Source organism: Neopsephotus bourkii, unplaced genomic scaffold, assembly GCF_033783945.1.
Source record: "Neopsephotus bourkii isolate Nb327-2 ecotype Australia unplaced genomic scaffold, CSIRO-AGI_Nbou_v1 NB_1768, whole genome shotgun sequence".
Lineage (NCBI taxonomy): Eukaryota > Metazoa > Chordata > Aves > Psittaciformes > Psittacidae > Neopsephotus > Neopsephotus bourkii.
In genome coordinates this window covers 5232088-5260019 of record NW_026902242.1, presented here as the reverse complement: position 1 = coordinate 5260019, position 27932 = coordinate 5232088, and the positions used below count along the sequence as shown (strand labels likewise).

The following is a 27932-nucleotide window of genomic DNA, read 5'->3' as shown; positions in this document are numbered from 1 at the left end:
TCTAGGCTTTCCACTGGTGTTCTGGTTTAGCTGCCTCTGCTGTGGTGCCAGGCGCAGGCTGCGGTCTCCCGTATCAGGCAGCGTGTCGGGCATCCCCAGTGGGTGAGGTCCTTCTGCGGCCTCCCGGCGACGCTGGTAGGAGCGATCTGGCACCAAGATGGCGGCGGCCGCGGAGAAAACGGCCCTGGGGCGGTGCTGGTTCTGGCTGCTGGTGGGGCTGCAGGCGGTGAGAGGCCGTTCCGCTCTATTCGTGCTCGGGGCCTGAGTGCACCTGTGGCTTCCAGGCAGAGACAGGGTGTAACAGGGGGGTAGCGCGGGAGTGAGACGTGTCCTGTAGCGGAAGGCGGAGGCAGCGGGCCTTGACCTGCCCATCCCATCCCTGAGGCATCAGTTTGTGCTTCGTCTGCCTCCTGCCTCCGTGGCCGCTCCTTGTGTTCTGTTTGGCAGCAGTTGTGCTCTGCTGCTGCTTCTTCCCTTCTGCTCTCGCTGCTTAGCCCTCCTCCAGACAGCGAAAGCCCCATTTTGAAGCCTGAACCCTCGCTTCGGCTCCGATTTACTCCGTTAGCTTGGGAAACAGCGAGGGATGTGGGTGATGCAGCGACTCGCAGCATTAATCTACAGTCTCCCTCGCCCGTTTTTGATGGGATTTGTGTGTTGGCATAAATTCCATGAACCGGGTTTTTCTTAGCAGTAAAGATAAGAATAGGTTTGGAAAGTGAAAGTAGGTGGGGTTTGGTTTCTGTCTGAAGGTTTTCCTGTGCAGGCTGTACCTTGGTGTTTCCCTGACAGATCAGCTCTATTTTAGGGCACCCGATGCCCTTAAAGTTCTGACCCACCTCAGCTCCAGAGACACGAGGTTATACAAGACACCAGTGAATAAAAACTAAGGTGCAGCTTTGGCAGTGTTTGGCATTCTCATTAGATTTTTCTATACTGCTGTGGTGGTGTTAAATTCCTTATGGCCGGTATCCCTCAGAAAGGCTAAATAATAGATTATTCCAGTAAGATAGGGTCCCATTTTTGTTTATAGAAACAAAGAATTCTATGCTTGCAGAATTACAGAAATTACTTTAGCAATGTCCTATAGGAAGAAGAAAAATAGTATTTTCTGTATATTCTCTGCTCCTGCTTTAACTGAGGCGTCTGATATATTTTATGCCAATTCCTAATTATTACGTTTCCTATCTGTCACATCAGATGTTTTTCCTTTGGCAGTGTGTTGGCTGCTTCAGGGGAGGAAATGGGGCTTGTCTCGAGTATGCTATAAAGATTAAATGATGGGTGAATGTGAAGAGAAGTCTGATTTGCTGAAGAACTAATTTAGTTTTTCTTCTGTGTTTTTTCTGTTTGGTCCAGCACAGCTCTTCTGTTGGTCTGGTAACATCCAGTCCTGTTTGCTTGTATTGTCTTACTCTTTTCCGAGCACAGATTTGCCTGCTGATTGTTTTGTTACCAGTTTAGATGTGGGTTTTGTCCAAGGTCTTTCAACCAGACTGAGAAGCTTCTCAGGGGAAACTGTCTCTTTTTCCCCCTTTATTAATTTCTTCTCTCACCTCTCCCAACTCCACCCAAGCATACAGATGGAAGGAAAGAGTTTAAGCAAAGCCCTTTTGTAGGGGAATGGGAAAACAAAACCCAAATATCACTTAAGTGCTGGGATAGTTGGTAAAATTGTTTTTGCTGCTCAGAAAAGGAACCAGTGTTTTACATGTAATTGAGTTACCTATTTTAATGTGTTACTGGTAAATCAGAATTGCAGGGTTTTATCTATACTTCCATTTTTAGTACACAATTTTCCTGTAACATTAATGCAAACATGAAATGAAAATCCTACTTGGATGCCTTGTTGAGCAGTTTGTTCCATTTCATGACTCCCTAGTTGTGCTTTTTCTACTTATTTTCCAAGCGTGTTTTTGGTGATATGAAATTTGCTGTAATTGCTTTGAAAGAGCAGACTTTAGAGACACGTAGCCATGTGCATTTCAGCTGTTTCATTATATTTGGGTTTTTCTTAATTTGTAGCTAGCAGTAGGAAAAGAATAGAGTTGTCAGAAATGTATGTAAATGAATTCTGGCAGGTTTGAAACCTTGAAATATACATATAATGAGTTTCTAGAATTCACTATTAGTTAAAGGCCATTCTTCAAAGTAAGTTGTTTTGCACTGATGAGCAGGCCATTAGGTGTTGTTGTAGAAGAGTCACAGAAGAACTTTGTTCTTCCTAATTATTGAAGCATTTTAAACCTTCCTTTTCTAAACAGCTAAATTAATACTAAAGTATAACATTGTATTGATTTTCAGATAAGCACCTATGGAGCACAGTTGTCATCAGAAGCTTGCAGAGAGCTGGGCTTCTCCAGTAACTTGCTCTGCAGTTCTTGCAGCCTTCTTGGGCAGTTCAATCTGAATCAGTTGGACCCATTCTGCAGGCAGTGCTGCCAAGAAGAAGCTCAGTTGGAAACTAGAAAGGTAAGTTTTGGAACAAATCCTTTGTGAAATAATTTAACACATTTTGTTACATCTATGAAGCTTTTCATTTTAAAAATATATGACAGTCTGGATTATAATCTCAAGAGGAGTCTAGATGTGCAGACTTGCTATAACATGACTGTATGAGTAGGGAAGTCTTTGGTTCTGTGACAGCCCCTCTCTAGTGTGAAGTGGCTCATAGGAGCTATGTCCAGCTTCTTTAGATTGAAAGATATATGGGATTTGAAGAGGTGAAAAAAAAAAAAAAAATACCATAGACTGGTGTTCTTGATCATGGCTATTGCTTGGTCATTGACCCTAGTGTAATGGCCAGGATATTCAGTTCAGTCCCAAGGAGCAAAGCTGTATGTCATCTTCTGAAGTGACACAAGCTTGACAGAAGGAGGAGTGCTCAACTCTATTCTGCAGTGGTGAGAACAGCTAGGCTCTAACGTCTGAAAATATTGGGAATGATCTTGCGCTGAGCCCATGCTGTGTTTCAGTCAGGCTAATGGAAAACCTTTCCTTTATCTGTAGTAAATAAATATCTACCCAGCTTAAGGTAGATCAAGAAGGAAGAAGTTTTACAGAACTCTTGAAAAGAATACGTGCTTTCAAATATATTGTAATTTAAGATTATTCCAGAATACACTGAAGACCAGTCAGTTACCAGGAAAGTAGGGATTTCAGGAACAAGAGATGCTGAAATTTGTAATGGCTAAGAGGTAGTTAAATAATTGACAACATGAAATGAATGAGGAAATCTAACAGGTTTCTCCCATCAATTAATTCAACATAATATTTAATAAAGTCTGCCTATAATTTTGAACATAATCACTGATTAGTGTTAGATGAAATAAATATCAAGAAGCAAGTGTTTGAGGCTTGCAGAGAATAAATAATCAGTGCATTAATATTAAGAGACTATTAAGGTAAGAGGCAAGACTGTAAACTGTGCTGTTTCATATATTGACAAAAGAATACTTGCAGTAATATTTCAGTACAGTCTTTATGGGATTTGGTATCTATGACTTTTCCTTTGCTAGATACATGAATTTTGGAAAGGAAAGTTGGTCTCTGGAAAATGCCCCAGTATATGTGTGTGTATGTATGTACATATGTATACATATACATACACACAAAAGCTGAAAAGTTTCAGAATAAAATCTAATGGAATGTACTAAAAGGGAATTAAAAAACAAGGAAGGGTCTCCAGCTGTGCTGTGGCTGTGCATGACAACTTGTGACAGTTTGGTGGCAGCAGCAAGGCTTCTTGACCTCGTGTGAGGAGTGGATGCTTTTATTTGTTCAGGTGATATTCTTAGTTTTACCTCAATGTGCATAAGATGTAGCACAAGACTTTGTGCAGCAGGATAATTTCTGTTGTCATTTGGTGGGAAAATAAACTAGAGGAGTTGTGTTGCGTTTCTGTCACATAACCTGAAGGGAAAAAGAAAATCTTTTTGAATTTATCAGTAATTCACTCAAGGGTATAACTGTGTTGTAAACATTACATTCATGAAAGTTGGATCAAACAACAGAATCTAAATCAAAAGATACTGACACTGATGTGCCTCAATCAGAACAAGGTTTCATTGTGTGGGTAATCACACTTTTTGTGTAAGACTAATCAAATGCCATTTTGTGGCATATTTTTAGTCTCAGAACTTTTCTGTTTTAGTCATGCTGAATGCAGTAGAACAAATATTATAGGGCTGGATGGGGTCACAAGATTGTTTGATAAATCCCTTCACAATGAACCAGAATTTGTTGTATGTTCATAGGAACCAAGAGATTGTATAAGTTTTGGGATTTTTAGTCCCTTTGTGTTGGCCTACCCAGTTTCATTTTCTGCTTGTGCTTTTCAGTAAATATGAGCAATCTGCTGCTATAGCACAGTTCCATGTACATCTTGATCGTTACTTTATCTGCTCTTATTTCTGTGACTTTTTTGAAGACATTTAAGACAAATGATACTTGAGATTAGAAGCCAGCACGTTAAGTATTAGCTTGAGTTCTAGGAGTGATTGTGGTACTGTTTTCATGCACTTTCACATCTTGGCTTGAATGCCAGCTTTCCATACTGTGTGTGTGAGTAGAAATAGTGGACTGTTCTAACATGACGGTTATAAGGTTGAGTGCTAAATTATAGCATCATTTCTAGCTTTTTTTTGAATGCTGCTTCGGAAGGGATTTGCTGATTGGGGTTGGTTTTGGTTATTTGAACTTGTACTGAGTAACTCCCCTTGAAGACTACCCAGTAGAAAACTGGTGTTGGGAGAGATTACTGCAAATATTATCTTACCAGATTGTATTCAGAATCCTCACATTTGGGATTGACTTGTGTTTTAACATCATGCTGGTTGTAGGTTGTCTGCAGTTGAGCTTAAAATTTTACTCTTGCATAAAAATTACCAATATAATTTATAGTAGCTTCTGAATACTGTCTTTTGCTATATTTTTCCCTTTCCCTAGCTTTTGTTGTGTTTTTTTTTTTTTAAGGTTACCATAGAAATCTTATTGCTAATGAAAATGTGATAGTTGAGAATGAACGGATGTTAAATATCTTAAAAGTTGGTAGTTAGGGGTTGGGTGTTTTCCTGCCTTCTTGCTTGAGGAATTTTTTTAGTCTTCCTTTTAAAACCTGTATTTAGTTGTAAGATGCCTGACTTGCAGATCATAAACCTTAGATGTTGCTGAGATCCAGAGCAGTGGTGCTGTGGGTTTTGCTAGTGCTGTAACTACGTGCTGGAACATCCTCAAAGTACAGGGGTCTTTTTTCTGCCTTTCTGAACCACAATTCCAGTGGACCTAGCTTGTTCCTTATGTGCGTAGCTATTTGTTCCCATCATGTGACACAGCATGTTTGTAGTCTGTGCTACAGGCAGACTTGCTAATTATTAGAATTCCAGGACAGTCTTCAGGATTGTAGGTTAATTCTCATTGTATGTGGAAAGTGTTAGAAATAGAAAAAGCAAGAGTTAGTTTATAGCATGACTTGCTATAAGCTATGAGTTTGAAATGAGAATTTAAAGATCATTTCTACTTTTCACAGATGAACTGTGAAATACGCCCAGTCCTAAAAATACCTTGTGCCATAGCATCAGTGCAACCTCAAATGAGATGTTTACAGATTTAAACTGTTTTCACACCCTTGATAGATGTCTATTAATCTTCATCTTGTTATTGGTTCAGTGTTCTGTGAATTGATATTGTGGAAAATAGCTGTGAGGTGCTCTTTTTACCCAGAATTTGTCTTGCTCTAAACTTCTGCTGACACCAGGCCAGTGAACATTTCAATTGCTTCAGAATTGTAGTGTGGGCAGAATGGAAGAATAAGTTTGGTTATTTGCTCCTCTTCTAGAGATTTTGTATTCACTTTCAGACTAATTCGGAAGCTGGCTTAAACAGTATTGCTTCAGACAGCTGCAAGTTTTAAGCCTCAGTCTGTCAGATGCAGAGTACTGCTGGTGTGTAAAATGTAGAAGGATGAAATAGAGGTGAAGCTAACTGTGCATGAAATTGTAGTAGCAGGAGAGATTGTCCATATTTTGCAGTAGCTGAAAATAGCTGCACCCCATCTGCAGCTTCACTTGTGCTGCGTGATCATTTCAGACACTGCTATAAGCATATTCCATTAATTGTATATTGTAATCTTAGATTTATCGCAACAATACACATGTGTCAAAATGCAAATTGATTTTAAGAATGAACTCTGTGGTGAAATTTGCAAAACATTAAGTGGCACAGTTGCAGTGTGCAGAATTGCTACAACCCTTAAAGGTCATCAGTATTTCTAAATGGAGCTTCGAAATACGTTTTGCTCACTAAGATGCTTTAAACTTCAGCATTTTAAATTTCTGTTGTCAAGTATTTGTCATGTTCTAATGTTGGGGTCTTTGGTGAACTAGATAATGGGACATTAGGTGTAAGCAAAAGATGGCTAGGAAATTTGAGCCATAAAAATGGATGATTTAGATGACACATTGTCATGGGTAACATCATATGTGTCTATCGTACACTGTTTCTAAATGGCTTTGTTTTACACTAGTCATAAACTAACATGATGATACAGAAGTCTCTATGCATACTTTTAAAGTTCCATAGAGATGGGCAGTAAGTGCTGCACTGTACAAATTTAAGGTCCTGACATTTTTAGCAACTTTCTTGTGCACACATTCAGGGTTGTCAAAATCTGGAAGCTGTCAAAGCATGGTTTAATAATGTATTGGAATACCTGGGCTCTGCACTGCTCAGATAATGAGAACTTTAGGATTACCTTTCAGCAAACTTGTACTAGATGTGAGAATATAAATAACTGGAATATTTCAGAAACCTGAAATGGATTCTTGTGCTACAAGAGGAGAGGCTTCCAACTTAATGTTCTTCCTGCAGCAGTAAATATAAAAGCTTCCTTTCATTTCAGTACGAAAGTATTGTGAAATACTCACTTGAAATAAATGTGGGCAGCTTCAACTTTGGCTATCACTGCTTTACATTCAGATCCCAATTCTACATCTTACCCAAACCTACAATGATTGTCAGTAATTGGCTGCTGTTTGAAAGTTAATGCAAGTCTATGGACATAACCCCATTAGCTGTAGACAAACAGAATGGATGAGATATAGAAAACTGGTATTTAGTGACCTTTAAGTGTTACATGTTCTCAACATTGAAAAATGCTGGAAACGGAGAACAAACTGGCAAGAAAATCCTGAGAATACATCCTAAAACACTTTGGAAAATGGGGGAAAAGGTCAAACCACAGCAGAAGAGCTTCTCCTAGTTTTACAATGGATTTCCACTGTGGGTAAGCATGTCTTCATTAATAGACACATGGCAGCTGGGCATAGGTTGCAGGTTTATTCCCTAGTTGTTACATTGGAACTGGTGCTATGCTTAACCAGGTACTTTGCCTTATCTGCAGAAAGATCAGACCCTGTTTTCACTGCATCAACCTAAGATCCTTATCTTTGCAAGTTGTCAGTATTTGAAATTGCAGAAAGTCACTTCAGGACATGAACAATGCAGCCTGTTTCTGCGCTGCAAAACCATAGACCTTCTAGTCTGTTGAAAATGAAGCCTGGGCTATGACCCTTTCTTCCACACCAGCTACCTGTTTCTGCATAGTATCACACAACTTACCAGAGTGTTTTGTGGGTGAAAAATACAGAGGTGAAGGATGATACACAAAAGGAAAGAGAATTATACCTACCTAGCCCATGTAAAAGTAGTTGCTAATGTTCAGCTTGGCCTATTCTGAAGATGGCTCAAGTTCGCTGAAAGGTAAAAAATATACAAATTCAGTTTTCTGTAGAGTACCGTATTTGTTACTCACAGCAGGACAGTCACTCAGGCCTTAAAACATCGTAGGGTAGGAGATGAGCATGTATGCAGAAGCTGTTCCTCAGAATGAGTTTTAACCCTAATGGATAATACTTATATTTTCTATGATGTAGTTTTACCATAACTTAAATGCAGTAATTTGTGTGGAATTAGTGTTAGACCCCTCCTGGAAATGAACTGAATATTTAGTGTAGTATTACTAATAAACGTGTCACTGCAATTATGCCTGTGTGCTACTTTTAATAATAAAATATGGCAAGCTCTCTTAAAACCCTACAGAACTTTTCAGTGTACTCTTAGGAACTGCAAGGAGGAATAAGGTGACATTCTTGTTCAGGCTTTTTAAAACTCTAAATAGTTGACAAAACTCACAGCAGTTCCTGCAACCAGAATAACTTTGAAATGCTTTTTATGCTTTAGGCTGCTCTTGTGTGACCCAATTTAGTTTCATTTTTCAGTTGTGGGGTTTTTTTTTATCTTTCCATTTCACTAATTAAAGTGCTACACTCAGAAATTCCTGTTGGCTGCTTGCTTGTTCTGCCAGAGGCTCTTCATATGAATAGAGCCAATGAAGCAGTCTCATATCTTGAGTTTTAAATTCAATGGATAAAAATAGATGACTGCTTAGAATTCATTGACATCTCAGTGGTGTAACGTCAGTGTAAGTCATAGCAAGACTTGAATAAATTAATTAGAATTATTGTAGCTATTTCTCAAAAAACGTAAAACCATCTTTTTCTGCCTTTTGATGTGTTCTATAAAATCCTTTGTCTGCTCTGTAAAAATCAAATTGTGCTTTTGCCCAGCTGTACTCCTTATTTCTAACGTGCTACATAAAGTGGTTCATGTTTGTTGTTTTAACCAAGTGTGACTTTTAAAAATAGCATAATTCAATGACAGTATATTTTAAGAATCAGAACTCTCTAAGGCTAATATGTCAAATGATCATACTTCAAGTTTGCTTTTAACTAAAAAGTGTCTGAAAAAGTTCACAGTGGAATGACGTTATGGGGACTATTAAGTATAAATATATAAATATTAATATAAAAATGTGCTAAAGTGCATTTCCTTCTCAAGAACTTTATCAGGTACACTATTTCCCTTCCTTCTTACATGCTGTTATCAGCAATTAAATTGAATGTTGACAAACAGTAGTCTTAGATAAGGAAGGTGCAGCTTGCTAGTCATTGCTTAAGACAGAGATTTACCATCTTTTGTTTGGATCAGATTCACCAATGGTTCATCTCTGTCAGATAAACTTAAGATAAAATACATTATCTGCCCTGTAGTAGGGTAAGCCTTACTTACGGAAGACTTCTTTCTAGTCTTATCTGTGAAAAAGAAAAGGCTAGGGAAATTATAAATGTGAATTTGCTAAATGTGAGTTAAAGGTGTTGATGTGCATCTGTGCTGGGGAGTGGAACAGGTTTAGCTGTTTAAGTCTGACCTCCTTCGTTTGGATAAAACACTGGCATTTGACCCTACGCTTGTTGAAACAACTTCCAAAAGTATAAAGTCTCCACATTACTTAACTATCCAAGGTCAAACAAATAGTTGATGACTTCTTTTCTTACCATTTTCTTTGCAACTCTTCTAAGATGTTTTCTTCTTTAATAAAAGCACATACTCTTGAGAGTAAGAGACTCAGGGTTTCTAAATGTAGAGGTAAGAAGATGATTAGATAGCAGTTAATTTGGACAATATGTTCCAGAATGGGAATTTACATTGCCTGTACTTTTTAGCTTATGTAATTCTGTTTATGAAGTCCAAGTGAGAGCCTCTACATAGGAGCCCTTTTTCTGCCACCCTTCTCTATTCTGCTCTGGCCTCCACTTCCACTCAAACTGGGCATTCACAGCACCTAATCCCTGCTGCAACTCCAAAGATTTGAAGTTGGTTGCTCAGCTTCTGCATTTTTCTCTCTTGCCCTTGTGCAGGTCTCTTGCTCACATGAGCCTACACCAAATGATTTCAGAGAGCAAAGTTAACAAAAACCAGTTTGCCAGGGGGGGAAGTTGTTGGATTTAAAGAGCAAAGATGTTTATATAATACTGCAAGGAGGAGATAATGTTTGAGATAAAAAATAAAACACTTAGATGGATGACACATTTTCTGTATGCTGAAGATTGTACATAACCTAGTTGTGCACTACTATGACATACACAATAAAGAAGTTGAATCTCCTCAAAGCAGAGCTCAAAGATCTGAGGATCTCCAAGGACACAGATTCCACAACCTTTCTTAGTAAATGATTTCAGTTTTTAAACACCCTTATTGTGACTTTCCCCCCGCCCTTATATTCAGTTGGAATTTTCTTCCCTGCAAACAGATGAGAGCTCTGATTCTGCTTCAGCTTTGTTCACAGGAATTTGCTTGTAATACTAGCACTAACCACAGGAATAGCAGTAATTCACTTAACTGTTTTTTGACTGTTTGACTCTCTGTTTCCAAACCCTTATTTAGAGTTAGGCATCTCCCTTCACAGGATAATGAGCTGTGAATGGGAGTAGGTTCTTTGTTGCTAAATTTACTGATGACATCAGTTGTGAATGGTATGTATGTGTGTAGCAATGATTTACTGGCTTTCCGCATGACAGAGCGGTAATTCATAATGTTCCTGGCAGTGAGGCTTTCTGACTGCTCTGTGTTAACCCACAGATTCTTGCTCATTTTCTGTTTCCAGGGAAGGGGAAGACCAGAGTGATTCTGAAGACTTGTAGCTGGCCATACAAACACCCTGCATTCTCTCCTTGCATCTATGTGTGTATTCCTTTATTGTACCTAATCCAGCTTTCAATTAAAAGTAACAAACAAACTGATAGTCATAGGAGTTTAGGAACGAGCAGAAGAAATTTGCACCAAAATCTCTTTACCTTGTGACTTCATTTCTCAGAAGAACAATACAAATTCTATTAACTTGCTTTGCTTCATGGTTGGGTGGAACACATTAAAAATGAGATTGCATGACTTTCAGGCAAGGGATCAGGCACCCTATTGGAAAACAATACCAGTTTGCACATACCAGGGTACTTTGGCTGAGAAGAATAATATCATCTGTATTTTTCCTGACTTTCCTTTTAAATAAAATAACAGCATGAGTTGATAGGGGATGAGACCTCTTTGGGAGATCTGCTTGTATAGGAGTATGAAATCAAAATTGTGATGAATTTCGTAAAACCAAATATTGTTTGCATTGGGAAGAGATTAGCTGTTGGTAAATATTTAGTGGAGGATTGTCCTGTACCTGAGGCAAGAGTCAGTTCCAGTTTTATCAACAATCATAAATTGCTTTGTACTGCATGTTCTCAGAGCCTAACTTTAGTTTTTAAATGGTTGGATAGTAGGAGAGGAAAATACGCAGTATCAGAGAGAATCCAGATACCACAAGATAGCTATTTACCATTGCATGGCTTCACCTTAATAGCCTCTTCCATTGCATGTTTCAAGACATGATGGTGCTAGAATTTCACTCAGCTAATTGCAAACGGGGGTACAAATCCAGTTTGAATGACACTTTGTAACCTGTGCAGGGTCTGGCTTAGTATTTAAGAAACCGGTATGCAAAGTATAGGTGCTGTAGATGTAAAATGAGGTATAATTCATTGTATTTTACAAAACCTTTTTGGTCACCTTGACCTAACATCATTTTATTATGATCAAGAAACAATCTCTGCTCAGGACCAATTTTGTTTTTTTCAGTTCAGTTTGATCTGAATTCCTGTTTGGTTGTAAATACTAACAGTTACATAGCAGGAACATAACCTTCCTTCTGGAGTTTTCACCATGAGTAACTGTGATAACAATACTGTGTCTATTTAGAAATGAACTTTGTCTTGCATAAATTACTTCCTTTCCTTTCCTAATACCAGGTTAAATTCTTTCACCTAAGTTCAGGTTCATTGTTTTCAATTGCTGGAACAATTATTTTTCCAATACACATCTTTATCTAACACTGCTCTTAGGTAAATGGTGGTTTATTCTGTTATCATTACCACTTCATCACTAAAGTAGCCATGACTGATAGTATGGTTTTCCTCCTCTCAGCTGTGAAGAGACATCTTCATTACATCAGTATGAACTCCTGCAAGATGTTCAGGTGCTTACAGCAAGCTTTGGATTGAACTTTTTGAGTTGATGCTTTGTAAAAGATGAGGGATTTTGTCACCACAGCCTTAGAAAACATATCATCAGAATGTTATAAACAAAGTTATTTTTATAGATGTAGACATGAATCAGCCTGCCCTTCATAATAGCACTTGTTTGGCACCTTAGAATGGACACTAGTAATAGTTTAGAGTCTTTATTTCATTGCTTGTAGTACTAAACTCGCTTCCATCAGCACTACAACAAATGAAGCATTATCTTAAAATGAACTTCAGAGTTAAGCATTCTGTAATGACTGACCAGACGTCTGTGTGTCTCCACACTGAGTGATACATGTCATCCTTAGGAACACTTGAAACACAGTAAATGCCTTCACAAGGAACTTCAGAGGACATCTGCTCTGGACATGATGAGATGGTAGTAGCACTAGATATTAACAAGTCTGCTTTTGTTGTGACCTAACTGATGCAAATAAACCTGTGTTTCTTGCAAAAGACACCTTTGTTTAGAGTTATAAATGAAGCCAATTGATTTTTGTGGGGGCTTTGGGGTTGGTTTTTTCTTGTCTGGCCATCTAGAGAGCAGCTGTTTGTGCCAGCATGAATCTGAACTTCTTTGTACCAGCACAGTTGGGCTTCAATTATGGCAGAGTCATAAGCTCAAAATACAGACATCAAGAAATGAGCTGTTTTCTTTGATAAACTTCACTTCTATCAGATATTGGCTGGGAGTTACAAACTGGACGTAGTTTGTAATTACAAGATGTCTTGGTGTGTTTTAGATTACCAGAGTGATCTTGTTCCATAGAAATCCTTGTTTGAAAGGAAGAAATAAACTATAAAGAACTATTTGCAGTAATGAGAATTGAAACAAATGCTCGTTTTACCCTGTCCTAGATTGGGGTGTACTTAGTTCTTTAGTTGTTTAATTCTTTATACTAACTGGATGGAAAAATGCAGGTAACTGTCAGTGTCGGAGAACCAGTATAAATGTTCAGTGTGTGAGCTATTATCTAAATCTATCCCGGATTGCTGATATAATCGTTGATGAATGTTTGTTAAAGAGTAATGAATAGAGACAAGGTAATTGAAATTTGTAATCTCCCTATTCCATGTTTCCCCTATCTCTGTCATTTTTCTCATGTTTTAATTCCAGAGGCACTTTAATTATGCAAGCAAGTATCTGAGCTGCTTATTAGTGCCTTTTTTTTAATTAAAATCTTTCTTTGGGTGATGTAAAAAAGCTTTAAAGAAATTCTGTGTTCTTGATCTTTTGTGTAATTGTTTCATCATAGCAGTCCTGGGGTTGAACAGTCCAATCCTATTTTTGACTTAAATCTATCATTTAGCTGAAAATGTAAATGCAATGAAGCAAATTGCTGAGATGCTGTTCTGGACAGGCAATGCAATGCATTGCAATGTTTTTTGTCCTGTTTCCTGTGGAAGCAATGATTTCTGATGAGTTCATGTCAGGGAATAAGTTACTTTTCAAATAACTGCAAATTACTAGTGATATTTTATGTTCTGATTCATAGTATTTAGGCAAATATTGAGTTGTACCGGTATTCAGAAGATTCGTATTCTGAAGTGAAGGGGTATTCCTGGCTGCCCATAATGCCTACATAGAGTTAATTTGTCTTTGAGATTGCTTTGGTATTGTCTGTGGTTTGCTTTCATGACTCACCTCTCCTGTTTCATGAGGGTTAGTACGCATTAAATTTCACAGCGAAAGCTTTTTCATTACATATATTCACAATTCATATTTTAAGTGAAACGTGAATTTACTTCATTGCAGTCAGCTTGTATTTTTTCTATGTCCCAGCTTGTACATTTGGTACACAAACACTGACAATGAAAGCAGAGGTTTTCAGTGCTTATAGAAGGTAATGAGTTGAATTATAAATTTTTACCTGAAGCTTCTTCTGTCAGCTACGCTACAAACAGTGCGTTTTCAGGGTTAGAAGGATGTGACTTGGTATGCAGTATTGACAACTAGGTGTAAGATTATGATGCCTAACTTCACAGTATCTTGCACAGCTGACAGAAGTGACTGACATCTATGTGCAGGCATCAAAGTTAGCCCAGCTAAGGCCTAGTAATGTGATCTCTTTCTGCAATCACAGTTAACTACAATAAACTACTAACAGTTAGCCCAAATGAGAAGCCTAAAGTCACCACCTTATCTTTATTATAAACAGTATTTCACTGTCCAAGGTAGGTTTAAAATGGAGACTGAAGTTTCACTTAATGAGATTTTCTTAGCATCTTTGGGGAGGAAAAAATAAAGTTTTCCTTTTACTAGTCCATAATTCCCATTGTAACATCTCTGATTGCTTTTTTTTTTTTTTTAATGTGAAGGTTTGTTTCCAGCAACTGCATATCTCAAATGATATTCTTTTTCCTGGTTTTATGTATTTAACACAACAAAAGAAAACTATCACATATCTTGAACGAACAGTGGCTTGTTGCATAAGTCAGAGAGAATTCAATTTAGGATCCTGCTTGTTACCATCAACACAATAGTGTATTGTCTCTTCAAAGAAACACAACAGATAAAACATATCACAAGTAATTTAGATTATTTTTTTCTGTCCTTAACAGCTTCTTATTTCTTATTACAGCTTTATGCAGGAGCTGTCCTAGAGGTATGTGGATGAAAACTGGGAAGGTTCCCCCAAGTCCAGGGTAAGTAAAGCCACTAATGTTCTTTCAAATGTGAAATACTGTCACAGCTGAATGACAAAATGTGCTTTTAAGTACTACTACAAGTAGTCATAAATTTCATATATCAGGAAAGTTGCATTGACCTGAGACTCATGGAACTGGTCTCAAGTAATTGATAGATGAAATCATATTGTGCAGTATGGAATTACCTTCTTTTCACAGCTCCTGCAGTATAATTGTTTTGTCAGTGGATAATGACAGTCAATTGAAGTGAATGGAAGACAGTAGTGAAAGGAAAATCAGAACCATCAGTGTGTGGTGGGAGGAAGCTGCAGGGGAAAAAAACATCTGTGAGAAGTTTAAAATGCAGTTTTCTTACAAATGGAGGGAAGAGCTTAGATGATAGCAGTACTTTGGCTTCTTTAATGAAGATCCTAATGCTGTACTTTGGCCATCCATAGAGAAGAAAGACTAACCTAGCTTTAGACATAAAATTGCACAAACAGCATTATCTCCATCTACCACAGCCAGTATTAATACCTCCCTGCTTGAAGGCCAACTGACAAACAAGTAAAAGAAGGACTTTAAGGCAGATTACAACTCAGGGAAGTTCACAGATCATAGAATGGTTTGGGTTGGAAAGGACCTTAAGATCATCTAGTTCCAGCCCCCCTCCCACTAGGCCCTCTCCTGCCACCTCTACCCACACACAGTTTAGTTATTTGACTGCAAGGCCAGGGCAAAGCTTTTTTCTCTTTCCCAGTTCAAGGGCATGAGGAGATTAACTTTGCTAGCACAGGAGTCCACATGATAATCAGTAATGCCTCAATAACACTATTGTTTTATTTGAGTTCATTTTGGGTGCAAAATGGTCTACTTTGTCGTATGGTCAATCCTTTGTGGTTTTTTATGTAGAAATTGTGACATTATGCACAAATTTATTTTTCATGTTTTTTTTTTTTTTTTTTTTTACTTTCCAGCTGTTTGTGTCTAATAGTTCAGGGCCAAATTAAACAAAGTACTCTTTTATTTGCTTTCTGTTCATTGAAAATAACTCAGAACAATTATGTATAGATAATCTTAGATGTACTTTACTCTTCCTTTTCTGTATTGCTGTTAGATCACTGCAGTTACTTTATATACATGTAGTCTTTCTTATTTGTGAGTTCTAAAAATCAGTTGTTTATGCTGCATTGAGTTGCACAAAGTACCGTGCTATTATTTGATCAGATGTCTTTTGAAAGCTCGTAATAACTCACATGCTTTCTGTTGTTAATTCCATGTGTGAAACACTTCAGGGCATCACAAAAAGACTCTCAGCATAGATCTCTCAATATAGATCATCCTTTATACCAGTTTTGAACCATTCCTCCTGACTTACTCATTTCTACTGTTGCTCTTGAAACACTAACAATTCTTTGCCCTGATCACATAATGGGCAATTTTAGTGTAATGCTGAGGGACAGTCACCTTCATCAGACAAGTGCCGTGCTGCTTTCCAGTGCATAATCAGCATTTTGAATGTGACTCACCTGTAATATGAAGCTGTGTATCTGTTCACAGCATCAAGAGGTTAGAAGAAGGTAAAGGGTTCCGTTTACTCAAAAAAATAGCATAAACTGGAGAAGGGTATGTCCAGTGTAAAAAGGATGAATCCCCATGGGCAGTTCTGGTGTCCTCAACATAAAAAGGACATGGATCTGTTGGAACAAGTCCAGAGGAGGGCCATGAGGATGATCAGGGGACCGGAGCACCTCCCATATGAAGACAGGCTGAGAAAGTTGGGGCTGTTCAGCCTGGAGAAGAGAAGGCTGTGTGGAGACCTCATAGCAGCCTTCCAGTATCTGAAGGGGGCCTATAGGGATGCTGGAGATAGACTCTTCATTAGGGACTGTAGTGATAGGACAAGGGGTAATGGGTTAAAACTTAAACAGGGGAAGTTTAGATTGGATATAAGGAGGAAATTCTTTCCTGTTAAGGTGGTGAGGCACTGGAATGGGTTGCCCAGGGAGGTTGTGAATGCTCCATCCCTGGCAGTGTTCAAGGCCAGGTTGGACGAGGCCTTGGGTGATATGGTTTAGTGTGAGGTGTCCCTGCCCATGGCAGGGGGGTTGGAGCTAGATGATCTTAAGGTCCTTTCCAACCCTAACTATTCTGTGATTCTGTGATACACAGACCTTGTAAGTGTTACAGCAATGGAATAAATCTGAACTAAAAGCACAGGTTTTTAAACACCAGAAAGATCAGAAGTTTGATTAAGTGGACTTTTCCATTACTGGCAGATGCTTAATCACATTAGATTCTTATTTGAAGACATGCTGTAGCTTACCAGGAGGAAAAATTGTGCAGTAAAGATTTATTGTGGACCTTGTGCTGAAGATATGACCAGTTCAGACTTGTTTTTCTGCCATTAAAATCTGAAACTAATAAAATAGAGACAGGGTTTTGTTAATCTCCTCCAGGCCTTTCTGATTTGAGGCCATTATAATCCTTCTGATGCATGTAGAGACAGACAAGCTTAAGAACACTTACCTGTGTGCATAGTTGTTGAAAAACTAATGTGAGATTTTACTGCCATTGTATATTGGCTCTCAAGTATTAAGAGATTAATTTTTTTCTCAACGTAGCTTTGTATATTTTTAGTTACAGATTAAGCAGGAGATCTTTGCTTCTGAAACAGGAATCTAAACAATGTGAATATTCCTGAATGTAGGTATCCCTGGAAGGCTGGATCATGCTCTTAATCTATAACAGTAGGTAGTCACCTCTGTTTACAAGGAAGTTAGGCCTAGCTTATAGATCTGCAGCTGTGCATGGAGAGATGTGGTATCATGTCCATTTGGAGTCAGGAAGTTTTCTTCCTGGTGCATCCTACTGTGCCTCAGAACAGTGCAATGTGTGCACGTGCACAGGCTTGCCCTGTGTTTGGGCCCAAGTGATGCTTACATTCCTTAGTCATCTGCACTAAGGACTCCAGGCTTTAATTACAACAAACCTGTTTTCACAGACTTTTCCAAAACAGAGATGTCATATATATCAAATCAAAGGGACATTATAAGAATAGCAATGAGTTTCTCCGTTCTGCTCTGTTAAAGGGCAGAGGATGCTCTTGGGTCTTCAAAAGCACTGTTTGGTACTACCTTTCTTTGCAAAACAGTTTTGGTGCTGGTCAGGCTTTAAAATGCCCGTGTACACCTCATCCTTTTCTCTGACCTTTTAGTTGCAGTTGATTGCATGGCAATCAAGTGTACTCTCTACGCTCACCTCAGGATGGCCTTCAAACAGAAGGCATATGCTTTGGTATTGTACATGCTATGTAAGAGTACAGGGGGAAGTGATTTCTTTAACATTATGTGAAAGGACAGTTGCAGAGCTGGCAGTAGAACAGCTCTGACTTCTAGTCTGGTGTTTAATTCACTGGAACACAGTGGCATGGCACCAAGCTCAGACTTCATCTTACAGAAGTCAAAGTGGAAAATGCCTTCCCTGCTCACCCATGAGCTAGATAAATGCTATGAGTAACCCAGGAGTTAGAGAAATGCTTGTTTCTGTGCTGTGTGTAATTCCTACAGCTTCTACAGGGAGAGGAAAATGAGGAGATAGCTCAGATTTTAGCGTTAAACATCAAACTGTTCACTAAAGGGTACAGAAGGGAAATCGTTGGGGCAGTGCTAAAGCTGAAGCATGTTCACCCCATCCCGTGGTAAGCAACCAGCCTCATATCCCAAAATGCACACTGTAGCTACATCTGACTTCCTAACCCCATCAGTTTCATTCATCTTAGGACGTGATTTTCTGCAAAGAAAACCCATAGTGTTTGATGGGCTAATCTGTACTTTTAAAGCATGTCAGCATGTTAGTTTCTCACTTCAGCTGCCAAAGGTCAGGATATACAAATGAAGTTATTTGCACAGTGAGAGTTTCTCTTTGTTGCATTGCAAATTCAGGTGACTAATACAGAAAGTGGCTATGATCAGCATTAGAAATAAATATGCCATTAACAGAGATGGATTTTATTCCAGCTGTCTAAAACTGCAGGGAAAATGTTGTGTAATGCTTCAGCTTTTGGAAAATTTGGACGTCTGATATTGATAAAAGTATGTAATAGCTACTTTTAAAGTGACAAAATGCAATACTGCTGCCTTCCACCTCATTCTGTCCCCATTTCATGTGAGCTTGTTCAAGTCCAACACTGAAGCCAGAGAACAGCCACGCACGTCCACATGAGCCTTCAGCTGTCACTCAAGTAACAAATCCTCACACCACTTACAAGCTGTAACTCGAGGTAACCCCCAAAGGCTATTCTTTAATACAATTAAATTCCACAGTTCAGATTTGCCTCTGAAACTTTACCCATTTCACTATGCTCTCTTGCCATTTAAGTTCTGCAATTCAAGTTAGCCACTGTACTGACTACTTTTTACAACTTCCTTTTCATACAGAGCCCTAGAGGCTGAGTGCAGCTTTAGATTGAAATTGAAAAGGAAAATGTGGGAAAATTCGCCATGAAACAGTTCAACATTCTGTGGATTTAAAAAAAATAAGGAATATCTGCCATTTTTGTGCACTTTTCCACTGTTGGTGACAGCCAAGACAGCTAACAGGTCACAAGGACATGGGAAACACTGAGAATTATGTCTCTGAATCTGAATCGAACTGCATTATGTGAGCAAGAACTGGTTATTTAGTGCTATTTGAAATTGTTAGCCAAATGCAGCTTACAGGATGACATTAATGTATAGATCTATAGAAGGAATGGAAACACCCTATTTTCTTCAGGGATCAGGTATATCTGGCAGCTCATGGGCCATTGATATTTTTTGACTGGTTTATACTTTCTAGTGGTTGGTGCAGCCAGCAGAGGATATGATTTTGATCTGTCCTGGGACCACAGTGGGAGAGAGGAGAAAATAAATGCCACTTGGTATATACATAATAAGAAAGTGTTAGGTAACTCTACAGTGATATAAAGGTAGGTATAAAGGTGCCAGGGGACAGCCTGATCATTACTGAGGAAAGCACTACACGTTGTGAGACTATGAAACATTAGTCCTGAGTTCCACTCATCTGCATGCACACCAGCTGGATACACTGCAGTTTGTGAGAGTCGTTGTCTAACCTTGAATAAGCAATTTTAATATGCAGGCGGCACCTCTGGAAGAGTCAGTCTATACTAAGGATGCCATATCCCCCATCCATGGGGGTGTGACAGGAACAACCCGAGTCTGCTTAATGTCAGTACAGAAACGAGGAATGAAGGCTGTAATTTTCTACACAAATTATAAATACTTGTGGAATTCAGACATTCATCAGGCTAAAATGTCTGGAAGTAGGGGATTATGCTTACACTTTGTCCTGGAATAATTCATATCATCCAAGTTAACACTAAAACAAGGCCTGGGTTGTGCTGTGAAGGGATTATTCAGCAGCAGCCCACCTCAGACCTTAACTCTCCATGTAGCTACATAACAGAGTCCATCTTAAAGCTGATTGCCTTTAGGAGAAGCAAGAGGAGATAGCAGCTTCTTGTTTTCTTGCTGTTTTCAACATGTAACCTCAGAGATCTCTGCAGGATAAGACTCTCTGGTTCGCAAGAATGACACCTCTACCCCCGGTTCCCTCTGTGCTCCTTTCACCTGCAGTGCTGCAGCTTGTGTGAGTGTGCTGATGGGATGTGTGTCATCTTCAGCCTCCCTCACAAAGCTTCTCTTCAGCCTGATTTTGGTCACTCTAACAAACACTTTTCATCACATTTGCATATCACAGCAGCATACAGGTCAGTCTGCTGCAGTCTGGCAGTGGTACACAGTTACATTAGCAAATACAAAATGCGTTTGGAATATTAGCAAAACCAGGGCATGCCTTCGGTGTGATAGGTTGAATCTTATTTTGTGAGGATTTTAAGAATTTTAACATTAAAGTATCTTCTAAAACATCATTCCAAAAGAAATGATTCAGAGAATATTGCCTTGAATGTAATTCTACTTTATGCAAGTGGAAAAGAGCTTGATCATCTTTCTTTCTTTTCTTCCAACCATAGCTTTTGTCAGGAGTGACAAGCCAAAACTCTTTAGGGGACTGCAAATCAAGGTGAGTAGTAACCCAGCTTTTTCATTTGGGTTGTAAGGAAGAATTAAGTTTGATGGAGACAGTCCTGCTATGGATTGTCCCTTATTTGCTGATCAAGCAGTCCCTCAGCAGAGGACATACATGGGCATTGCCAGTATAAATCTTTACAAGTTCCTGCTGATGATACTAACCAGTTTATTGTTCAGTAACTGCTTGGTACCAGTCTGTGGTGGTGGTGTTTGTTTCGTTTTAATCCAAGGGAAAAAAAAATGGTACCCACTGGCAAAAGAATGTGAGGAGCAGCTGCATTCTGTCCTTACTCTCCAGATATTTTGGATTTATTCAAGCTTATTCTGCCATAGTTTCCTTCCTTCCCATTCTGTTTTCCCCTCATTTTCTGGTGGAGCTGGAGCTGCCATTTCCATACATTGAGTGATTCTTAGATTTCTCTCCTCCCTCTCAGAATTTCCTTGCTGTGTTCTTATGATGATGTTTTGCTTTATAGTCTTCAAACATACAGCTTTATAGAAATTCATATGCTGAATGGTGTTTATTATAACCTGAATATATACAAAGCCGCATAAGATGCACTGCCTTAAACTGAAACAGCCCTTTGGTTTCAAGATCTGGTGTAAAACTTCACCTTCCTCTTAAAATCCTGTGTGAACTTCCTGCATACTTCACACATACACAGCTTGATTCTCACCTCTTGCGCTCCAATCTCCATTCACCAAATGGCACCATCTGGAATCACTTCATAGCTGTGCATGGCTGCAATAAGTGATTTGTCTTCTGAGCAGCAGATTCCATCTCAAACAGATTCCCTCTGTCTCATGTGTTCATGTCTCTGTGTCCTCCAGTTTTTTTCTCTCCTTCTGCATGTCTGACTGTTTCACTTTTATTTTAAGCTTTGTAGCTTAGTATTGAACACCAAAGCAGTCTCGAGTGCAGTTGGTGTAGAGCACTGCCAGAAAAAAAATGAGTGCAAATGGATCTGTGTTTATTGTACAAGACTTTTGGAAAATGGATTAAAGATGCCACCAGCTTGGCCCAGTAAAATCAACTAGGTTCTAGGTTAGCTCAGCAGGGAAAGGTACAATACTCCTGGGGAAAGTTTTCCATAAACTTAAATGGTTAGAGCTTTCTGATCCTGTGAAGTTTTTATTTGCATCACAGAGTTTGTGACTTAGTGAGTCTTCAGAAGCATTAAAGTATTATGTTCCCAGCAAAGCCTTGTAGGCGCAGATACAACGCAGCAGGAAAGAATGGGATTACATTAGAAACTGATAGAAGTAACTTAGAGCTGTGAACATGACCAGAAATTTCTAAAAAGGCCACTGATTATATGAGAAAAGTAATTCAGGTGCTTGATTCAGAAATCCAGCTTCAGTAACTTAAACCAGCTGAAGTAGAAAACCATCTTTCAAAGCTGGGCTTACAGCATTGCCCCCCTAGCTTGTGCAGTGGGCCAAGGACAAGAAGTAGGTGTTACTCAAACAAACATACACACACACACACACCCCCTTGACATCCTCTCACCCCTTCGTTTGACTTACTATTCCACTTTCCTCTCTCTGACATTAAATGCAAGTGAAAAGTCTAAACTGAAGCTGTTTTCTGCCTGTTTTACATAAGGCAAAAAACTCTGTTCTGGATCTCAGACATTTACTGCCTTTTATGTGTTTTAATTGCTTGTGAAGTGAGGCCTCTTTGTCTCTAATGGTTCCTTCTTTTCTCCCACCCTCATTCCTTGGGACTAGGCAAGAAAGCCATAGCTGTAAACACTGGCCAACTGCTACTAGTGGAGTGTAGACTTCAGCATCTTTCCATCTTTAAAGCTTCTGTCTGGTGTCTCCTCTTTTACTGGTTTTTCCTTTGCATATACACATGCACACCAGCTCTAGCTTTGAACATCTACCTTCTCCTTTGAATCTGCACAGTAGGTGAAAAAATACTGGAGGAGAGGAGAAAACAAGCTAAAAGACTCATCTCCTAAGCTTAATTTCTTAATTTGATTCTTACAGATCTGTTTTCCTCCAGAAAAGTAGAATCCATTGTTGTTAAACCCTAGGAAGGAAATGCATAAAATCAGAACAAAAGAGGGGGCACTGGAATACTTGTATTTTTTTGTCAGGAGCAACTAAGCTTGTCTGTTCGGGTTTATTGAAGAAGTCTAAACTTTAAAAAGCCAAAGCTGAGGTTGGTTTCTTAGCACAAAGTGTATTGCCAACGTTTACCCAGAATACTCTGATGTAATTCAGTGCTCTGTTCTAAAGTGTTCATGATGTCACTCTTTCGACTTGTTGCTATTCTTGCTTTGAGCTATTTTTACTTAATCTAAATCAGTCGGGGGGGGGGGAGAATGTTAATTCAGCCCAAGGTAACAGACTCTCGTTTCTTCCCTTGGAGTATGTGCGTGGTTCTGACCCTGTACTGAAGCTGCTCGATGACAGCGGGAACATCGCAGAAGAACTAAGCATCCTCAAGTGGAATACAGATAGCGTGGAAGAATTTCTAAGTGAAAAATTAGAGCGTCTATAAATCACTGCTTTCAGCCCCCTTCCCTTTTCCTGCCTTGTCATGGTAATTGTCTCAGATGAAATGTGCTACCACTGAAAACACATTCCAGCTTTAGATTCACTTTAAAATATCTGTTGAGCTGTGCTAAACATCTTGTAATTAAGAGGGGAGGCTTCAGCACCCATCTGACAAGTTGACAAACATAATAGCTTGTCTTCATGTATTTCAGCTCTGAATGCATTTTTATCACGAGCAAAATGCTTTGTTTCAAAGTTAATTATGCAATTATCAGTTTGTTATAATTGGACCTGTTCTTCCAAATGCTTTTTAAAACTGAAGAGCCTCAAATAACTGAAATGATTACCATGTTTTTTGTCTGCTGCTGTTTGTAAGAAAGTCAGAACCAAATGCCATGTACTATCTTCCAAAGAAACTTGACTGCTAATCCCCTCTTCTTCTTTGAACTGTCCTTTCTCTAGAAGCACTGTTTACAGCGAGTATCTAGTTCAGAGAGTTTGTAGCTTATGGAGGAACTCATGCTCTCATACTGTGAAACACTTAGTAAGTACACTTTAGTGAAGACTACATAGAAAACCTCTGAGGTGTATGGAAGTCTGATGTCAGGTGTGCTTTACATGAAGTGTTTTGCTTCAGAAAACATGAGGTGTCTTAAATACCTTTTCTTCTAACTTCTACAAGTTTATTGGAAGTCTGTTTATCAAATGAATTTATAAACTGTCTTTTAAAAATGTGTATTTTTCTTTCTCAGTTGAAATTTAGGTGAACATGGAATATAAACAGTTCTATACAGCAATGAGTCAAATCCATTATGACTTGTCTGGGTTTTATCTACATAGGGTGAATAAATATGATAAGCAAGAATGTGGAGTTTGTTTTGTGAAGTTGAATTACGAGTCTTCCCTTTAACTACTTCATGCATCCCAGTTTTGGGCTGGATGTGTGTTACACTATGACCTGAATTTATGCTCAGTTTTTCTCTTTATGTATAATTTTATACCTCAAAAATGTTTTCTACAATTTACAGATTTTATTCCCAACTTTTGAGAAGAAATCATCAGCTTCACAGCATAACAGTAAAGTTGGGAACGGGACCACACTCAGTTATCAGAAGTGATACACTAAGGTGATTCTTTAGGCATAGCCTTTGGAGCTGTTACTCCTGAAATACTTTTAGAAGGTGCATACAACTCATAGGATGTTGGCCTCCTCATTACTCTGTGCCTTTCACTCCTACTCTTAACACATGCTGCACCTGTCCCTCCTGACTCAGTGTGGGACAGCTACCACAGTGGTCACCACTGTCTGAAGAGACATATGAACAGTACACAAGATGCACAAATCTTCACAGCCTGTGCTAACTTATCAGAGAAACATGGATTTGTTCTTGGGACATGTGATGTATTGGTCAGTAGATGAGCTACAACCAAAACAAGTGACACAAAATACAACCCCGCATTTTGGTTGTAAAAATATGCTGCCATCCACTGGTCTTTTAATATACTGACTCTGTCCCATACTTTTCATTGCTGTGTTTGCCCACAGGGGATTTCAGTTTCTGTGTTGATGATTTATCATGCTGCTTTAGCAGAATATTTTCACCTCATCCTTCTCTCCAGCCTTAGGTCCTCATTACCACCCAATGGAGATTGTTTGCTTCATTTGATATTTACCAAGTGTTTCTGCTTCTCTCAATTTCCTTCCTCCTCATTAACGTGATAGTTAAATGTTCCTAGCACGTGTCTACAGAGCCAAGAACCTCAGTGTTATCTAAGGGATAGAATAAGAAAGAACAATGCAAGGGCACTGTGAATTTGACACTTTAAGAAGAGGCAGTAGGTCAAGCAGAGATAATTTAGCTTTTCATACAGGCTCACAGACCAAGTAGGTTCTGGGCTTAGCAGCTCAGACATAGAGTTGTGGAAGACCAGTCAATTGATGTATTATATAGGGAAATCAGGGATGTACCCTTTAAGATAAGGGAATAACTATTTGTCTTACAAGGCAAGATGAGTATGTGGAATTGGCAGTGAGCTGGGCTTTGTGCTAAAAGAGGTGGTTGGGGAATCATTTCTTTTAGAAATTCCCAAGTCTCTGTTTATCAGTGTGGTTTTTTTCCCCCTCCTGTCTGCAGCTGTGAAAATTCATCCAGCTCAAAAGGTTATTTTGGCTTGTGGAAATTAACTACACAAAATATAAGGTTTAAAGCTCCCATTCCAAAAGGAAGTGATTCATTTTTACTTTATAGCCATGATAAGCACCCAGTACTTGATGAAAGGCATTCATTCAGATTTATGTAAGAATTATTTAGTCTTATATAATGCTCTTGTTGTGCCAAATCTTGTGAGAGTTAATGGAAGGAAGAATAAAAGCAGCAAGCATGCATGGCTGATTTGCAACATCAAGTGTCCATCTCTCCTCCTGTCATTTTAGAAGGTAAAAAAGGCCACTCAGCTGGTAGGGGAGAGGATCAATGCTTTAAAAAAAAAAAAGAACAAAAAATGTTGTACATTCCATTTTGTATGTAGCTATGTAGATGAATTTGAAACACAGTATACAGCCCACTTGGAAAGGTTTCCAGTGTACCTGCTTAGTCACAGATTCCTCCAATGCGAACCAGAGCAGAACTACTGTAGCAGGCAAAAAGTTGTCTCAGAGCTAAGGGAACCTTTCAGGTAGACATTAAAATCATGGAAGGAAAGTAATTATTCAACTCTTTGTTTTATTGTCCATCACATAGAACAAGAACAGCCTGCCACCTTAATGAAGAGTGCGCACACAAAAAGCATGGGTTCAGAAACCTGGGCTCCTACTGAGAAATGTAACTTCTCTTTGACCCTGAGTTTTCAGCCAGGGAGATGAGACCTTCTGCCTCCGCCCCAAAAGAAATGAAATTAAACCCACTGGCCTAGCATGAAAGCTGGATTCTTAGAGCTGCATTAGACCTTCTCTTACATCCCACCCAGGCAAATGGGCTCAAATCTGACAGGAGTTTCAAGAGTGCATTGCAAGGAACAGAATTCCCTGGTTCTTGCAGCATGTAAGGAATGTTAGAAAAAGCACAAAACTGTCTTTGCAAAGGGTGCTTTGGCCACACTAAGTAAATGGACGTAGAAATTTGTGAAGTGTGACAAAGAAGGGTCCATCAAACTAAAAAACATAGTATTATATATCTGAAGCAGCTGAAGGAAATACAGTCTTCTGGATTTGTGTGGGCTTCCTTAAGTTGGTCATTGTTAAGGCCCAATGCAATTAGTCTGAAATAAATCTGCTGTCATGTCTAAGTAGAGCCCAAGAGGCAAGATAGCAAAGGAGACAACAGACAGCCCCCTGCTACCTTGTGTTACTGGAGCCTGGGGCTCAGAACAGCAGCTTCCCTCCCAGCTACACCCCTAAAGAAAGTCTGAGCAGAGGGGAGATGGAGAATGTTTTCAGTTAATTCTTTTTCCTCATCACTTGTCACAAAGGATGGAGAAGAGGAAACGCATCCTGGAACTGCCTACCTCGTGAGTTCAGACAGGAGACAAACCACAGCAGCAGAGTATTCCTGCTTTTAATGATTTAAGTAGGAACCATGGCACCAGGTGAACACACTGTCCCAGAGTGCCTTACTGTTGCTGAAAGCACACTCTCGTTGTGAACCAAAACCTAATGCAATCTGTCCCTTCCCATCTCCCCAGTCTAAGTCTCTCTTCCTCCCAGCACAGCACCTGATCCCTGCTGATACACATGTAAGGATGGACATAATTGTCACCATTGTTCACAGTCCTACTCTGTGGTTTTACAAAGTGTATTTAGCATATTTGTCACACTGATATTTGCTGCAGAATTGACAGGATGACAAACAACTGCAGTAATCACCACCTAGATGGAAACAGCATTTGGCAGCATTGCCACAGTGGGCTACGATAACACGCTCGCATCCACTTTTTGTCCCAAATGATTATCGCTTCAAAACATTTAATTCCATCCAGAAAAGACCTTACAAATACATATAATCAATGTACAAACCATCCCACTCAAACAGGCACATTTACAAGGTTTGCTGGACTCGAACTCCTAAGTATGCTATACCTTGCAAGTACACAGAACACACACATCACCATTTCTTGAAACCAGAGCAAATAAAGGTTGGATTCAAAACACTCTGCATTAGCTGAGAGCAGTTCAGTGGAGCACAGAAACTAATGCCACTGGCTCTGGTCCTCTACAGTCAGAGAAGCAGTGGCTTAAAGAGGCTGCTGGGACAGAAAGCATCTGGAAATGTCCAGTCTAGGAAGAGCTACCATCCCTGCAAGCTTCACATACACAGTGATCCAAGTCTCAAGGAGAATTAAACTACTCCAGTATTCATCTGGAACCAAAAATGTAAATAGCTCTCCAGTCAAACTCTATAGTGCTTTAGAGACATTAAGTTACCAATCTACTTCATCACACCCATCTCTGAACTGCCATTCACCCAGACTCCCCTCATCTCTAATCTTAACCAGTTTCCTTATTTATTCCATCAGCCATTCCATTGCTAATTTAGCTGAACACTATTTAGCTTTAGGCATAGCTTTAAATTAAAAATCTTACAACAAATTCTGCAGATCACAGTTTAACACAATTATCAAAAAGCTTTAAGTTCCTCCCTTGTTATTACAGATTTCTCCAAACTTCTCAGCTTATACACCAAATACATGTATTAGATAATGACCCCAGCTGGGATTGCAACTGGAACCACAGGGTTTTCCACTGCAC

General features: G+C 39.1%; 1 protein-coding gene across 1 annotated transcript; it reads left to right on the top strand.

The window, feature by feature from the left end:
* Nucleotides 1-82: 82 nt before the first annotated feature.
* Nucleotides 83-24053, top strand: SELENOF (selenoprotein F). The gene is made up of 5 exons (XM_061379233.1): nucleotides 83-226; nucleotides 2302-2469; nucleotides 14540-14603; nucleotides 20623-20672; nucleotides 23061-24053. The coding sequence occupies exons 1-5, from the start codon at nucleotides 158-160 to the stop codon at nucleotides 23190-23192; spliced, it is 483 nt and encodes a 160-aa protein (XP_061235217.1). The 5' UTR covers nucleotides 83-157; the 3' UTR covers nucleotides 23193-24053.
* Nucleotides 24054-27932: the final 3879 nt, after the last annotated feature.